Source organism: Callionymus lyra, chromosome 2 (assembly GCF_982586985.1).
Source record: "Callionymus lyra chromosome 2, fCalLyr1.hap1.1, whole genome shotgun sequence".
In the NCBI taxonomy this organism is placed as follows: Eukaryota; Metazoa; Chordata; class Actinopteri; order Syngnathiformes; family Callionymidae; genus Callionymus; species Callionymus lyra.
Window position 1 is genome coordinate 20,362,387 of NC_141819.1, and position 16,875 is coordinate 20,379,261.

The 16,875-nt window shown below is 40.3% G+C and overlaps 2 protein-coding genes across 5 annotated transcripts in view; both read right to left on the reverse strand.

The window, feature by feature from the left end:
- Positions 1-233: 233 nt before the first annotated feature.
- Positions 234-9,020, reverse strand: LOC148085896 (inhibitor of nuclear factor kappa-B kinase subunit alpha-like). Of its 2 annotated transcripts, none has more exons than XM_087784008.1 (22): positions 8,914-9,020; positions 8,401-8,519; positions 6,819-6,913; positions 6,258-6,375; positions 5,756-5,825; positions 5,275-5,363; positions 5,113-5,202; positions 4,875-4,999; positions 4,494-4,601; positions 4,244-4,379; positions 3,981-4,175; positions 3,803-3,905; positions 3,290-3,413; positions 2,918-3,069; positions 2,789-2,850; positions 2,613-2,722; positions 2,374-2,423; positions 2,202-2,307; positions 1,469-1,616; positions 1,252-1,388; positions 1,093-1,192; positions 234-1,014 (listed from the first exon to the last, which is right to left on the reverse strand). In XM_087784008.1, the coding sequence occupies exons 2-22, from the start codon at positions 8,503-8,505 to the stop codon at positions 949-951; spliced, it is 2,289 nt and encodes a 762-aa protein (XP_087640134.1). In that variant the 5' UTR covers positions 8,506-8,519; positions 8,914-9,020; the 3' UTR covers positions 234-948. The 2 variants fall into 2 exon arrangements, with proteins under 2 accessions (XP_087640134.1, XP_087640135.1); XM_087784009.1 differs by lacking the exon at positions 8,914-9,020 and adding an exon at positions 8,785-8,897.
- Positions 9,021-10,031: 1,011 nt separating this feature from the next.
- LOC148085897 (uncharacterized) overlaps positions 10,032-16,875 on the reverse strand; it is a 50,429-nt gene continuing 43,585 nt past the window's right edge. For all 3 annotated transcript variants that reach the window (XM_087784030.1, XM_087784031.1, XM_087784032.1), the window contains 5 exons: positions 16,206-16,276; positions 14,822-14,979; positions 13,881-14,025; positions 13,626-13,769; positions 10,032-13,052 (listed from right to left, as the gene is read on the reverse strand). In XM_087784030.1, coding sequence (XP_087640156.1) covers positions 12,768-13,052; positions 13,626-13,769; positions 13,881-14,025; positions 14,822-14,979; positions 16,206-16,276 — 803 coding nt within the window. In that variant the 3' untranslated portion in view covers positions 10,032-12,767. The remainder of the gene's footprint in view (positions 13,053-13,625; positions 13,770-13,880; positions 14,026-14,821; positions 14,980-16,205; positions 16,277-16,875) is intronic.

Sequence of the window (16,875 nt, forward strand, 5' to 3'; positions counted from 1 at the left end):
AAACTATCGATCGCTGCCGGCAGAAGGATCGATTACTTTTCCTTGGTTGCCCTTATGTTAACACCGATTTTTTTTTTTCAAAACAAATTCCTTCACATTGGATTGTTGACATGGGATATTTTTTTAGGTGATGGAAGAAAAGTATTACTATTGTTGCTAGAAAAATTATTTGGACAAAAAAAAAAGAAAAAGACAATGATACTAAGTAATTAAAACAAAAAGTCCACCTCAACCATGCCAAAGTTATTTTATTTTGTTACCAGGCAACGATTGATGTTTATAAAAACAAAAATATTCAGAAACAGCCATAGTTAAATACAAAAATCATTTTCCATTGCACTTAACCTTCATAAATACAAACCAGGACGCCTCAAACATTCACACTCGCGTTGTCATGGAATCCACAGCTGCGCCTGCGTCACATGATCCTCGGTGTGATTCACTGAGACTCTTGAATAATTATGCGATGTCTGCCCTTTTCCTAAAAACAATTATGAGACGACAGTGGAGATCCGTCGCTCTTACCGACTAAAACGTTGCTTAACCTCCCGTTTCATCTGCCGATCAGTAGTTTGTGACACAAGCGCAGCGAACCACGACCGTCTTCACAGAGAGGACATACGAAGGTCTCGTCCCGCAGTCGTGACATTTATATTGAAAAGAAAAGTAACATTTAGAAATCAAAAGGGATAAATGAGTGAAACCGATGAATGATAAATGTGCCGCCGCAGCCCCGCAGCTGGACAAAAGTGCATGAATATTCCGCCCCGGCAAACCCAGCAGCTGCTACAGTTGTTCGGCTTCAACAGTGGATGTGATGTCGTCGTCCTGTAGAAAACTATGATGTCGGCTCGAGTCCACGCCTGTACAACGTTCATTCCGCCGCCCGCTTCGTCGCTGCCCGTCCTTAGTGTTACCATGACGACTGGCCAGGATGGGCGGGACGGGTTACGCGTTTCTCTTTTTTAACTTTGTGGATAAGGTTTCGTATTTGGTCCAACTCCAGTCCTGGTCCTTCAGAAGACGAGAGACGGGGAAACGTTACGAGTGGAAAACATGACTCGGCGTCGACGCCGTCGGTCTCGCACTCACCACGATGCTCTTGTTCTGCTCGTCGGTCGCCTCCTGCATCAGGCTGGTCAGCTGACTGAGGTACTTCTGGTTCTCCTGCAGGAGTCGCGGCGCTGCGTCACTGTGGAGGAACATCACACCGATGAACATGAAGAACGCTTATGGTGGAATCGGACTCACCTGTCGTTGGACCCGGACAGGGAGGTGAGAGGGTGAGGGGAGCTGACCGGCTGGGCGGACTGGGACCACTGGGTGACCTGCAGCAGGTTGGAGGACTCTGGACTTGCAGGTATGGAACTTCTGGATGAGTTCTGAGCCTGGAGCGGACACATCAACAAGCCCGGCACTTAACGAGCAGCACCACAGCCGTGACATCACTCGTGGTCATGTGACTTACGCAGGCGATCTTCAGCAGGTGCCAGAACTCTCTCTGCCTCTTGATCTGCATCTGCATCACCGTGTTGTCGGCGTCTTTGATGCTCTCCAGGGTTTTCTCGATCCTTGGAAACAAGTTGATGATCTTCTGCTTGCTGATCAGGATTTTACTGAGGAAGATGAAGATGAGAGCGTCTCAATATGTCAGCGAGCGAGAAAAATCAGTGGTCTGAATGAATTGCATTATATTGTGATACTGTAACAACAAAGATAGATTTGTAGTATTGTCGAGTACTTGACTCTGGTGTTGCAGAATTTACAGACCACATGACTCTTGATGAAGTCGTAACTGCTTTCATTTGATTTGAAACCAAAATATCCAAACATCAGCTTTAAAAGCAACTGGAGTCGACTGTATCCTCTAGTTCTCAGTCATCGACTGGGTCTTGTGGGATTTCATTGTTCCTTTAACTGCAGGGGATGTCATCTTACAAAAAAAATGAACAAACACCATGAATATTGTCAAGGTAATTGTTATTTAAAAAACAATATAACTGCATTTACACAATTATCGAAATTCACACCATAAACGAAATACAAGGAAAAAAAAAATCAAGTATGATTTGAAAGCAAAACAATAGAAATAAAATCCACACAGTGCTGTTGAATATACAGTATCTTGAAAAAAAGAATGATTGCAATATATCATTATTTTCTCAGAGCCCTAGTGGTCAGAGGGTGTTTGTGCATCTCACCTGAGATGTGTGTAGAGGTCCTTGAGGACCTTGTCCTGGTTCTGGACGGTCTGGATGATGGCTCGGACCATATCGGAGCTGTCGCTGCTCATGTCTGGATCAGGAGCTGAAGTGAAACACATTGATGCAGTGAAATATTATTTAGTTAAGATCAATAATCAAACTCGCTCACTTTTACACTTGATCTTCAGCTGTTTGTAGAGCTCGATGGCCTTCTCCTCCCTGCAGACACAAAGCTGTCACTCAACACCCGTCAAGTTTGATCGACACATGTACTTTTGACCCATTCATCTGCGAGTCTTTCCAGCAGCCATTTTAGCTACGACCATTCGATCTAATGTTAAAACTCAAATGGTAAAAGCTAGAAAATACACAGAAAGGCATGAAGTCAAGACATGAGATAAGACTCACAGCTGCTCCATCTTGTCTCCTTGGCGACGAGCGTAAGGACTCCTCTGGAGCTCCACGATTTCCGAGTGCAGAGCCATGATCTCGTCGTCCAAGTGACTCACTTCTGCCACCTGCAGACCGGCGGAGGAAGTACATCAACAAAGGTGGGCATCAGAGAGAGAGTGGGGGAGGCTGACCTGTGCGAAGGCGGACGCTCGCTCCTCATTCTCCTGCCAGGCTTTGAGCATCTTCTCTGAGGCTGCAGACAAACACGGGTCAGAGGGTCACGCTGAACAGTGATGTGGTCAGCAGGTGCCGTCACTCACAAATGCCGTAGTGCATCTGGTCGCTGTACTTCTCCAGGTCGTACTGGATGCTGCTCTTGAAGAAGTCCAGCTTTGCTTTGAGCTGCTGCGAGAAGCTGAACATGCTGTTCTTACAGCGCGTCAGGTTGGTGTTGTAGCGAAGGAGACTCAGCCTGAAGACACAACCGTAAAAGTCTAGAGCACCCTCTTCAATAACCTCTGTGTGTTTGGACTTTAGAAGGTGTAGACAGGTGAGGACATTTGATCTCCAGACACACCGGATAATGCACCAACCATTATGTTTCATGCGCCCAAAGTAGTACTTGGATTTGATTGTAAATAGCTTATCTTAGAGACATTTTTTGTCGTGATAAATGTATGATGAAGACTCACATGGCCGCGCGCTGACCCTGGTACAGTCTACTGTAGTCTTCCTTCAGACCGCAGATGTAGCTCACAGCCTCACCCCAAACCTTCTTCAGCATCACCAGAGGAGTCTGAGTTTTGGCTTCTTGTACTGTAGTGTCATCAAAGTAGTATTGAACATCCTTTCACACAAAGTTTAACATGTTTATATTGAACACAATAGATGGAGCCAAATGTCCCATCACTGTTAGCGGGAACAGGTTAAATAAACACAACCAAAGCAATCCTCACAGATTTAGCTTAAGTTTCTCCAGGTGTCACTAAATTAATGACTTGTAAAGCAGAGACACCTAGAGGGGAGTCAAAGCAACAGCAGGCTACACAGGCATCAGGCAGGGTTTGAGATCCGAGATTCCTGGCGTCATATCACTAAATATTTTCCTCTTGTCCAAGTAGGTCATCTTCAGCTAACACGGTAAGATGACGTTCTAGTTTGCACCTTTGCTGGAAGTTAAAGATCCGAAGGTGAAAGAGTCTTACCGATGGTGTTGACTTTATCGGGCAGCTGTCTGGCGCTGAAGGGCCCAAAGTACTTGTTGATGCTCTTGTCGAACAGATAGACGATGTAACTGTCCCAGCCTCGCTGTAAACACAAAAGTCAGACATTTTAATGCCGCCGTCGTCACCAGGTTCAATCCCGCTCTGGCTTTCAACTGACCACTCCGTCCAGGACGCACTGAGCTGCAGGTCTTCTGGGGTCCAGAGAGACTCCGGTCTCCTGCAGCAGCTCCTGGTTCACCACCTCGATCTTGGTCTCTGCTTCGATCCGTTTCTGTAGACTGTGCAGACTCTCGTCTGGACTCAGCTGGAAGGAATGGACCTGAGCCGTGGTCATGTTTAGGATGTGGACCACCTAGTGGAAAAGAACACATTGAGTGAATGGATGCATCATCAAAGTCAGTTACAGTGACTGGGTCTCACCTTCATGCTGAGGATCACTTCCAGATGTTCAAAACATTGAGGCCTCTTCGTGTCTGTGTTGACTTTTCCTCCACGTTGCATTGGATCCCACTTCAGCATCAGCTGCAGCAACTCCTCCAGGGGCTCCAACAGGGTCCTACACAGCAACAGCAACAGAGAAACTTGAAAACACATTCCTCAGAATTGAGTCATTTTAAGCCGCTTCAATCCTCAATACAGCCGCTAAGACTCAACAGATGAGGTCACAAACCTGCTGAGGTTGTTGGGGTACGGCATGTGGGTAGAGAACTTGACCTCTCCATTCTGTTCCTCCACAGCCATGATGTCTTTTGGACCTTTGTTTCTGACTTTACTGGCCCTGAGAGACACAATAATAAAAGTGTTCAGTTGCTGCACTGTGAGTTTATTTGTACTATAACAGCAAACCTTTAGAAAACATTAAAATGTTTTTACCCTAAACAAGTGAAAATGTTGTACACAGCTGTGTGTAGAAACCAAACTTAAAATTCAAATAGAAAATAACAAAACATGATTTAAGACTTAATATAACAACCCATCATGTGATAATCCTCTATTGAGAAACTAAATCAATTAAATGAGTTTCTTTGGAATTAGACATGAACAAACTCACCACTGGACGGGCTGCAGGTTGTGCAGGAATGGACGGAAACCACAGCTGCACTCGAAGATCATTGTGCCGAAGCTCCAGTAGTCTACAGTGACTGTGTACGGCTTGTTCTCAAACAGCTCTGGAGCCTAAAGACACAAAATAAAAAAAACAGGATAATTTTTTTTATGACTCCCTTAATAAAATGTGATTGAGGATTATTTATGTTCTCATCAAAAAGAAAGTCCAAGTGACTTCTCACCAGGTACTGCAGTGTGCCAACGAAAGACGTACACAGACTCCCCTGGTCCAGGTCTTTAGCATAACCCAGGTCTATGATCTTATGAACAAGCTACAGACGAAATGACAGAAAATATTAATGTGTCATAGCACTCATGAAGAAAAGTTTGTTTTTTTGTTTTACCTTTCCATTAATGTCTTGTAGCACAATGTTTTCAGGTTTCAGGTCTCTGTGGATGATTTTATTCTCGTGCAGATACTGGATTCCTGACCCTGGAGGGCAACAAAGGAGACACTTTGTGTCTTGTTCAAACCAGAGGAGCAAACAAGCATCCTATGGGGATCTTACAAACATCCTCTTAAAGATGTTGTTAGAACCTGTTTGCAGAGTTAAAAGTTAAAAATATCTTTATTTGATCTAATCCAAGTACTACAACATGCAAGATCCTTATCAAAAGGACCAGCGATCAGGGAATGATAACGTTGCATCTACTGAATAACCTTCAACTGTAATAAAAAATAATGAAGACAAATAATGAGCTTTATGTTTTTGGGAGAGATATTGCATTATTAACACCACTCATCATCTTCATTACACACAATAATGAACAGCTTTGTTCACCAGTATGAATAGACAATTGTGTTGAGCACGCACAGGAACATACCAACATCATTGAGCAGAGAAAGTACTTCACTCTCTTTGAGGCCGCAGCAGTTCTCGGGTTTGCTCAGCAGCTGGAATAGAATACAAAATATACACACAATATGAAAACTATACCATTAGGAAAAAATAATAATAGAAATTCTTGTCTGAAACCAAAAACCGAATATGAGGTGACAAAAACTAAAACAAAAAAACGTATTATGTGGATTTTCAGTAGGATTGTATTTATGGCCGTAATTGTGTGCTTACTTCACTAAAAATAGGCACTGCAATTGGATAAACTAATATTTCATGGATCAAAAAATGGAAAACAATTATTAAAACATTTATCACAATATTTTAATTATGGACAGGCCTCAAACTGACCGACCAGTTGAAAAAAAATATAATATTTTCTCTGTAGGCTTACAAAATATTAGTTCTAATCAATTTCCCCCCTATGTGTTCTCCTGAAGTGGATGTCCATATAATATTGTTGAGGCCCCCCCCAAACACCACTTTACCTTCCTCAGATCTCCTCTAGAGCAGTACTCCATTGCCAGAAGTGGAAGATCATTTAAAGCTATGTCTTCGATTTCTTCCGGGACGTCTCTGGCAGTCACCACATTGATATGATTCAACCTGGGAAAAGGACATTCACGGTTTATCGTTCGGATTTTTGAAATAGTCCGAATACAAACACATGTTAAATGTTTTTGACTGAGGGAGGAAAACGGAGTGCCCCGAGATCAAATAAATTGGTTGCGGTTCTGAGAGCTCCGACAGACATCGCTGCATATTGGGTTTTTGGTTCACTAATGACTTTCACTTAATTTAGAAATACAGGGTCATTCAGCAGTTGATATTTTTGTAGGGATTCTACATGAACCTAAACCCATTCTTCCTAAATATATGTACCCCTGTCTGTGCCTCAATTAGATACGTCATACCATGACTTAACTCTCTTGATCTTCGTCTATTACTATGAAAACTCTTATTTTTTAACAACCCTCTGCTCCTTAAATCGAATCGATGTGACCACAATATTTGCAGCAAAGATTTAAAAATACACATTTTTAACCCACTTTTTCATGATTTGGATTTCACGGCTCCACCTGTCCTTGTTTCTGGGCGTCAGTTCCAAGCGACACATCTTCACAGCAAGTTTATCATTTGTTTTCTGCCAAAACAAGAAGTTGTTGAAAACATGCATACTTTAATCTCTGATCCCATTTTAACACTCAAAAGAAAAACACATAAGTTACATCAAGTTTCTTTCCATTTCATACGTCATAAATAGAACCAATAACAACCTTTCAACATAAACATAGTGAATATTAAAAAAATGTTTTAAACACAAAAGGTCTCATTCATAAGGTTTCGGACAGTATCGTAAACATGTACATTTGATGAATCCCAAAACAAGAGTTAGAGCAACTCATGGGGCATGTAGCAGACTCAGTTGAAGAAAATATTCAATATCAAACTAGATTTACCATAGTGTGTTAATCTTGCCTCTTTAGAACATACAGCATTTCAGGTGTAATGTATATGATCTGACATGAAATTGGGGAAAATAAACAATCAAAAGAATCACTTCATCCATAGGAGGAATGACTTCAGTCGAAAATACCACTGCTGCCGAGAACATTAAGGAGGAAACCTTTCCATCAGGAAATATACTGGACGATTGACTAAATATTTTTTATTTTATCTGTGTATTGTTCACTTAACAAAGCGTCATATTCATCTATATTTTGATAATCCAACACGTGACAAACATAATTTTCTTTCATTCTTGAATTAACACAGAATCAACACCAATTTTGTGATTAGGTATAACAAGATCTCTAGTTTTACACCCAAATTATTTTTGCTCACACTTCATGAATGAGACCTCCCATGTTGAATTAAATATAAATAAATAAAAAACATCAAAGAACAACATAACACTGTGTGGATATATTGCAAATTTTGAAGAAAAATAAAGAAGGATTGTGATTATCCAGAGAAATGCTGTTGTTGGTTATTTCTCGTTTGTGACATACTATATAATGGAGTGATAACTGAATTTTATTTAAAGTTTCATATCATAACAGTTATCCCAAGACACGTACAGTTTAAGTAAGACTATGTTGGAGAAAAGAAAAACTTTTTGAAGGCAGAAACCCCAAGCAGAACCAGACTCAGTGTTGACAGCTCATACTGCATCTTTAAAAAAAATGGCATATACCTGTTATTTTGATCTAATGATGAAGTCAAAATGCTTCATTTATAGACAGTGTGTGGCTGGTTGTTGGCTTGCAGAACATTCAAGTATTTAACCCTGGTCTAGAACGACGCTTTACAAATAACTCTTTCTTACTTACTTGCATGCGTCACAACTCATATCCAACCCTGTATCTGAGGCTTTCAACAAATTCAATACAAATCATGAAGGCTACTTCAAGTAAGTAGTTGTGTCATAGTGATGTTGGCCTTGTCTAGTCATAGTAGTTACTAATGTGTTATTGTATTTCACTGTGATGAGTGAAACAAGTTGGGGGGGAAGCAACATTCAGGCCAATGCCTGCGTTCTGGCCCAGTATATGGCTTCAACTATTGTGTCATCACTTGGTAAAAACACCAGACTAAACCGAACCGATGTAGTTTGAGATCCAGACTCACATGATGCTGGTACAGGTAAACGTGGGCAAACCCGCCCATTCCGAGCCGCTCCTTCAGCTCCCAGTCCCCGCAGGTCTGGTTCTGCCTGAAGGGAGGAATCTCCATTGTTGAACCTCGACCTAGGTGCACAAACAAAGTCCTCTTGTGTAAAAGAGCAAACAACACCATGTCATCAACAGCAACAACACAGCTAGTGTTCATTAGCAAGTAGCCAAACAGCTACAGGGATGTGACTACATCCTGGATCAGACGTCAGTTCATCAACTCGCAATACTCTCATATTTAAGATGTGTCATGTCGATAAAAAAGCCAAAATAGACGCTATAAACAGCCAGGAATCGCAAATTCTAAATGCCAGGATCTGCGGATAAGAGGGATGTTTACCTGAGCCACAGGCTAACTGGCGCAGAGCTAGCTAACATCAACAGTTGAGCCAGGAAGTAGATGGAGCCTCGCACTAGTTTTTCAGCAGCGCAGACGTTCCGGTCATATCAATGACGTCACAAGACTTACCGGTTTTTATGCCCGTGTCATAGGCGGACACCTGAGCCGTGAGCCGTTTAGTTATGTCAGGTCGAGCAGACGACAACTGTGTGTGTGTGTGTGTGTGTGTGTGTGTGTGGATACTTTCCCTAGTGACGTCACCGGAATGCCCGGCTGTGCTTTCTGATCTCGGCTTCATGACGTCATGACTGGGCCAGAGATCCGAAAGATATATTATTATTAAACCATGAATTAGGTTTTTTTTTCTTAACACGTAAACATTCGACAGATAATCGGTTCTTCTGTCTGGAAAATAACAAATCCGTTGACTCTTATTGTGAGATTTGTCTTTTCGACGAAGAAAGGCTGTTGTCGTTCAAGTTAATTAATAATATTATTTTTATTTTTATTTTACACAATGGACTTGATCTGATCCTGTCTATTTCTGGCCTTGTCCTGTGATATTTGTTATTACAACTGTAAGCACATTTTTTATTGTAAAACCGAAGTAAAGAACTTCAATTTGTGAAAATTAAGATAGAATTTAGGATAAAAAACGTATAATCTTCAGCAAACTTCGATATTTTTTTTGGTACTGTTAATTGTAAAAGTGATTATCAAAAAAAAACAACATTATTATTGCTCCGAAGAAAATGTATTTCCAAACAACGTTTATGTAGGACAGAAGCACCCTGTGAATACATGTATAAGTCAAATTCTCATTCATATTTTTTAGTAAAATATCAAACATATATGTTATTTTGTTTACATTTTTGTCAAAAGGTTTAGCCCTTATATACTTTATTGAATATTGTTTTGATTGTTTAAGCGCTTTGTGACCCTGGTCTGGAAAGGCGCTATACAAATAAAAATTACTTACTTACTTACTTACTTACTTACTAATATATGATTCTAACTTGCGCTAGTTCATGTTTATTGTAAGAAAAATTAAATTGATATATGTATGTATATACTGTATATATAGATATATATATGTTTATTTTTTCTGTGCACTTTGTTGGGGGTACAAAGTAAGAGTTTCATGGTACATAGTACCTATGACAATAAACGCTTTGAATCTTTGAATCATGAATCTTGAATCTTGAAAGAAACAATGCCTATTCTTGCTTTAAAAAAAAAGAAAGTGATTGAGAAGATAAACACTTTATTTTGACAGCAACTAAGTTATGACGTTGGATCTCAAACATTGACATTTCAAACATTTTATTTTCTTGTCTGATCCTGAAAAAGAGACCAACAAACATAATTTCCTCGGTGAGTCAACAAGGCAGTGAGAAATGAAACAGAAATGGAAGTCTGAAAAAACCACAACAGCATCATTCACAGTTAAATATCAAACCTTCTTTTTTTTTTAATCATAAATAAACATCGCAGCTCCTCATGCTCTATATACATTCTAAAATGGAAAAGGCGACCGCCACGAAGGTTTCCTCCATTGCCGCAGGGTGACTTTCACCTGAGCGTCACTGAGCCATCACCAAGGGAACCAGCCATCTGAATTCTAACAGGTGCCATGGCGACCAGCACCATCCAAGCTTTGATACAGACAACAGAGGACGAGAGAGACCTTGGAGACTTGGTGACAGTGGAGTCAAATCCTCCCACATTGATGTCAGTGCTGGCAAACTGAAGTAGGATGGAACTCATCCCTGCATGTGGGAATCAATCTAAAGCTCTTCCTAAAATTAACGTGGAATAGCTGTAGGATTATGAGATAATCTTTTTGTTGTCTCTGAATCACAGTCACAAAAGGTTGTTTGTTCAGGTGAATTAATAATAAAAGCTAAATGCCTTTAAAAAAAAGGTGTAATAAATTATTACATTTCATCTATTCTATTGATGCCTCTTCAATCTGTGTTTTCTTGATTTGTTAGGCATGTTTCTGTATTTGTAAATTTATAAATAAAAGCAACTTTTCCACACTCTAGTTCAATTCAAATCAAATCAAAGTTATTTATGTATAAAATGAATATGGTTGATTTTCAATGAATCTATTAAACATATCGATTTTCTTTCTTCTGGCAGTTTTTTTTTGGAATTACGATTCTTTAATCAAGCAATAAAAAGAACATGTTGATTTGTAACATACTGTATTGAAGTTCTACATCACTCTTTGTGTTGCATTCTTCTCAAAAACTCAAGGCAGGTACAAGAACATGGTAGTCACTTATAGAGTTTAAATCCTCCATACATCACATCAAAAGTTAAACCAGACTTGACAGATGACTTTTACACTTTAAATTTGTTGTATTTTAATGTAGTTTTTAAATAAAATAATCTTCAAGTGACAATGGAGATCTCATGAACATTGTTATTCTTAGTCTGATGTTTTGTTTTGTGTTTCATTTAATCTTTGGGGGGCAATACAAGTGTATATAATGTGTAATAAATTCACGGTTGCTGAAAATGTCGACATTCACTGACGAGTTTAAGAAGTGTGGATGTGTTTCGAAGCACACACACCATGACACAAAAAGCCCTGTAGTTGCTAATCAACAGCGACAATGCATGATCACTGATATCCTCCTGCGAAAACATCTTATTCCTAAACCCCCTTCACATGTTCGTGCCTCTCCAACAGAGCTTGAAACCTTTAAAATCATGCGTGTACGAGAGAGAGATGCTTTAGACTCTTCTGACCAACTCCAGACATTCAGGAGGAATCACAGAAAAAAACATTTGAGGAAAAGAATGTTTGTCGTACAAGAAGACGTCGAGCGGAGTCGAGCATTTCCAATATATTGTAAATATAGCGTACAATATTATTTACAACAAATACCAGATGGGAACTAAATATTGTTTCTTCGTACACTGAGATGGTGGTTTTCAGTACCGGTTAAATGTAAAATACAGTAAAAACTGTGAAACATTCAGTTTCTGCCTGGTGAGTGATACATGTGGGAGGTATGGAGTACTCAGAGGACACTCCTGCAGCTGAGAGTAATTGAACGATTTGGATGCAAACATGCAGAATCTCTACCGACATCCAGCCACAAAGAAGAAGCAGAAAAAGGAAGGAACGTCACAGAGGCAAAGAAGAGTCGTGAAGCTAACATCCTGACGAGAACACTGCGCCTTGTCGCTTGACGAGTGAAAAGAGAAGATTCACAAGCGGAGTGTCGAGTCCAGCAGCGACACTTCGTCATGACGCGTCGCCTCCACAGAGCCGTCAGCGGAAACATCCTCATGCTGGGTGGAATGTCAACGTAGAAAAATCTGGATCTGCTTATCAGCTCCTTGAGAGTCCGGGAAATGGCGCATTCACTCGAGAAACAAATCTGTTCTGCTTTAGTGACATAATCGACATTATTTTGTAAAGTTTCCTGGTGTTAAGTTTGTCGTGTAAGTTTTATTAATTGAATTTATTTAACAGACTTTCAAGTTAAACACTTTGAAGTGATTTTGAGACGGCGTGAGCTACTCGATCAAAAGACCAGGGCTATTACATCCATCTTGTCGTTTGAAACACGCACTTCGTGTCACTAACAGACCGAGCAGAGTTTTGTTCAGGAGTGAATGTTGTCTTCCCAGAATGCTCAAGTGTCGCAGCGTGTGAACATGTCCCAGACGAAGAAGATGAAGAAAGAAATGAAGACGAGGAAAGGTTCTCGATGGTGCTGGTTCGGTTCCTGAGCACCGTTTGAAGCTCCAGCATCACAGCGGTAAGTCCCCTGGTCTCCTCCCTGCTGCACAGGCCTCTCCTCGGTCCCAGCTCTGCCAAGTCCTCCGCACCTCCTCCACCAGATTACTGGGGTGCCGGGAGTGTCATGGTAGGGTGACGGGTAGGATTCCCGCTCCCTCTCCTCAAGCAGAGCTCCACCTGGATCAGAAATGAAAACCGCCTCCCGGCCCCCTGTCCAGCCTCACTTCTTGACGGCCTGCCGGTAGCTTTGTCTCTGAGCGTCGGCGCGGGGTTTGGCAGCGCTGCAGCCGCTGGCTCTGCTGCTGTTGCCTCCGTCTCTGGTGCTGCTGGCCTGACTGATCTGACTGGTCTGACTGGCCAGACTGGTGTCCTGCAACGTGGGACTGGAGTGGACCCGCTGAAGATTGTTGTCCTCCAGCAGCAGGGACTCGAACAAAGACAAGTCTTCCTCTCCGCTTCGGATCTTGGCTTTCATTAGCATGGTGTACGTCTCGTAGCGAGTTTTCTGCAGGGGAAGAAAAAGTTAAAAGTCCAATATTTATTTCAATTGGAACAGTTTACAAGTTACAAGTATTTTCCATTTCTAGACAACACAATACTTCGTTATAAACTCATTTTTGTATATATTTTTTTGCATTAAGTTGTTCATTTTGTTGATGTTACAGTTGATGCTGTTCTACACATCTCATCCATAAGGATCAATCTAACACCAAACTGTTTTATTAACCCTTGAGTTGTCTCTGGGTCAATGTGACCCGGAGGTAACACAAGGGATACCTAGAAAAAACATTTGTTTTCAACTCAACTTAACTCAACTTTATTTATAGAGCACTTTAAAATAACAGTAGTTGACATAAAGTGCATACAAAAACATATAAATATCAATACAAAACAATAAAAACGGTTTAAAACACTAAGATAATACAAGAATACAAAACAAATACAAAAGGCACTAAAAACAGCTACTAGGCGGGTCAACGTGACCCAGAGAAAACACAAGGGTTAATCTATTTTTTAGTGCTACGTAATGAATCATTCGTGTCGTCCCCACTAACCATAATCCTGAAAGATGTCTCACCTCGAACTCCAGGTACTCGTCTCTCTGGCGATACTCCTCTGCCTCACGACCTTTGACCTTCCTATCAGGCTGTAGGGTCCTGAGCTCTGCCAGTTCAGTGGATACGGCCCTGAATCGGGAATCGTGAGACCGGTACTGCTCGTCCTGCCAGAACAACATGAGAATGTTTGACATCATTCAGTCCTTCACTGACACATTAGCATGGCGCTAACATTAGCATGTTTATCTTTTTTTCTTTTTTTTTCTCTTTATCACCTCTGACAACTTGCTCATGGTCCCGGGCAGCAGAGGACGGCTGAACTTCTTCTGGGAGCCGATGGCGGCGGGGAACGGAGGAGCGGAGAACATGGCTGCCACCGTGTTAATCCGAGTGATCCACGATTGCATTTGCTCGGCGTTCCTGTGAAATAAGACAATAAGAACATGATGGAGAACCAGCAGAGCCTGCAGATGAGGCAGTGGTCAGAGGCAGGAGGGTAGAGAGGTGAGAAACGGAAACGTTGAAGGTGTGAAGAGAGGATGGCGGGAGTGATAAAAAGGAGGAGGGTATATTAGGCAGGAGAGGATGAGGAGGAGTGAAAATAAAGATAAGGAGAATGTAGAATAATAGAATCCGGTGACAGATTAGGAGAGAGATGAATAGGTTAAAAAAACAAGATGTTGGTGAGGAGGTGGAAAAAGCAAGGGATGTGACAGAGGGGTGAGGTGGAGGGGGGGAGGACAGGTGAGGGGCGAGGGGAGGTTGGGTAGATTATCTGGGCCAGATGCTGCAACTGGAACAAAGAGCCGGCTCTCTTGAGGAACTAGACATGTGGCCACTCATGTGCCACTTTGTGTTCAATTTCTCTCACTACACACACACACACACACACACACAAGCACACACACACACAGATCGAATCAGTCATCCCAACATGGGCTCCACTCGTAAACAGCTGAGCAGATCACATGTTTCCTGGTCCATATGAATCAGATTGTATGTTGTTCCCTACAACTCCAGCTGAGTCACGTTCATGTCAAAGGAACACGAGTGTGAAAGTTGAACTGAACTGGCGTGAAAATAAATATACAGACTGACATGACTTTTCCATTTTCAGATTCACTGGCCAGAGAATGCACCAGTAACTCCTGGATCTCAATGGACTTCCTGATTATTTTTGATTGTTATATTTATCGTTAAGAGTTGTGTGACTCACGGGGCCTGGAAGAGGTAAACCCTCCAGTCAGCCGTCCTCAGATAGAAGACGTTGGGTCTCTTGCTGTAGTCCGACGCCTTCATGGCCAGTGAGTGGTGGATGGACACTGCGTTTTTAAGATCCTCATCTGACAGCTGCTTGTCAGGTCGGTACTCCCCCTGTAACCAACACAAGACAACATTTTGTAAACGTTTGATGGTTTTGAATGTGCTTATCAAACCTCTGAAGTCTAAACATTAGTAATACTGCAGCGTCTTTACAAACGTGATATAAAGATCTTGGTCAACATATTCACTGCAACATCTCACTGCAAACATCACCAATGAAATCAATCAAGACATCACGGCATAAATGTGCCACTAATGAACACTTGGAAATATCACACAGGAAACACAAATATAACACTGCAAAATCGTCAATATTCCACTCTAATGCAAATATTCTGATTCTAAAAAGTCAATGTAAAAATGACATGAGAGTTGAAACACTACACTGTAGAAAACAATCAAACTACAAACATGGCGCCGTATATATCACACAACAAAAATGCAAAAAAAGTTACAATGAAGTCACTGACAAAAGCATCCCGTTGCTAAAAATATCACACTATCAAAATCACTCAACAGACTTTAAAAGGCAAAATGAAGATGCAAGAATCAAAACAAACAGTATAAAGTAAACCCAATATAACATAATCACATAGATGATGTAGTACTCTGTATTTTACTCTGCAAATACCACAGAGAAAAACTCCTATAAATCAGGTTTACGCTTTAAGACCATCCAATGGATTGTGAGTGACAGATTAGATGTTTCTGCAACTTTAATGCAATTAATGCAAGTTTTGTATTCTTTATATTTCTCACTTTTATCCTTTCTTCCTCATTTTTGTACATATTTTTTGCATTGAGTTGTTTATTTTGTTGTTGTTGTAGTCGATGCTGTTCTAGACATCTCATAATAAAGATCAATCTGACCAAATTATTTTATTAATAATGGGTCACCTTGACCCAGAGACAACACAAGAGATACCTCAAAAACTCTAACCTTGTTTTCAACTTAAAAATTTAAAATAACATTAGTTGACACAAAGTCTGTACAAAAATAGATAAAGTATGACACGAAAATAAAAACAGTTTAAAACAATGAGATAATACAAGAAAATAAAACATAAAATAAGCAATAGGTGTCCCATTCGATTGTTTAAAGCAAATGTGTGATATTTCCAACAGAAACAAAGATTAAAAAAATCAGCAGTAGATTTAAGCACAAAACCGAAATTGACCATTTTTTAAAGGTTGAAATATGAAATAAATGGGGATCCTTCTAGCCTGGTGAACATCCCTGTGTTAACATTTATAAACGCTGTAGAAACAGCTCTTACCTTCTGCAGATAGAGGATCAGACCTTTGAGGATGGCGTAGAACGTTTTCCACCCACGTTTCCCTCTCGGTGCTGTAAAAGACGATCGTGTTGTTGACTTTTTTGCAGTGAGACACTTTATTCTAAAGACGGCTTTTAAGTTTAAGCAGCAAGAAAAATTGTCAACAAAACAAAAAAAGTTTATATGTTTAAGATCAGTTTTAGGATAAATACGAATGTCTCTAGGCTAAAAAAACATAGACACAATGTGTATTAAATAAAACAGCAATAAAAGGTAAACAATAAACACAAAATGATTAAGCATCAAATGTAAAATTCATTTTTTAATTTACCTATTATCTACTTTGTACCAGATAGACAGGAAGGCTATGGAGGTCTTGAAATAAAGTCAACAAGTCCTTTATCATTTCTAAAACAGGTGACTATTCCACATATTTGTGATTCCATTCACTCCTATATTATTTCTTGTATGTGCAGTTTTTATAATATTGTGTAATTTAATGTGTATACATTTTATTGTGTATACAATTTTATTACATTTTATATGATGGGTAAATAAGGGCTTAATATGGTGGGTAGATTTTCCATAAAACACAAGTATGTGAATATTTTCTTTTTTTTAACTTTTTTAAGCAAATATTTGTACATTTTACAATAAAATCTTGATTAAA

Coding starts and splice junctions, on each gene's coding strand:
- LOC148085896 (XM_087784008.1), bottom strand. CDS start 8,505: ATGGAGATTCCTCCCTTCAGGCAGAACCAGACCTGCGGGGACTGGGAG. Junction 5,203..5,274: donor TACAAGACATTAATGGAAAG/GTAAAACAAAAA, acceptor TTTCGTCTGTAG/CTTGTTCATAAGATCATAGA. Junction 1,015..1,092: donor AGCAGAACAAGAGCATCGTG/GTGAGTGCGAGA, acceptor CGTCTTCTGAAG/GACCAGGACTGGAGTTGGAC.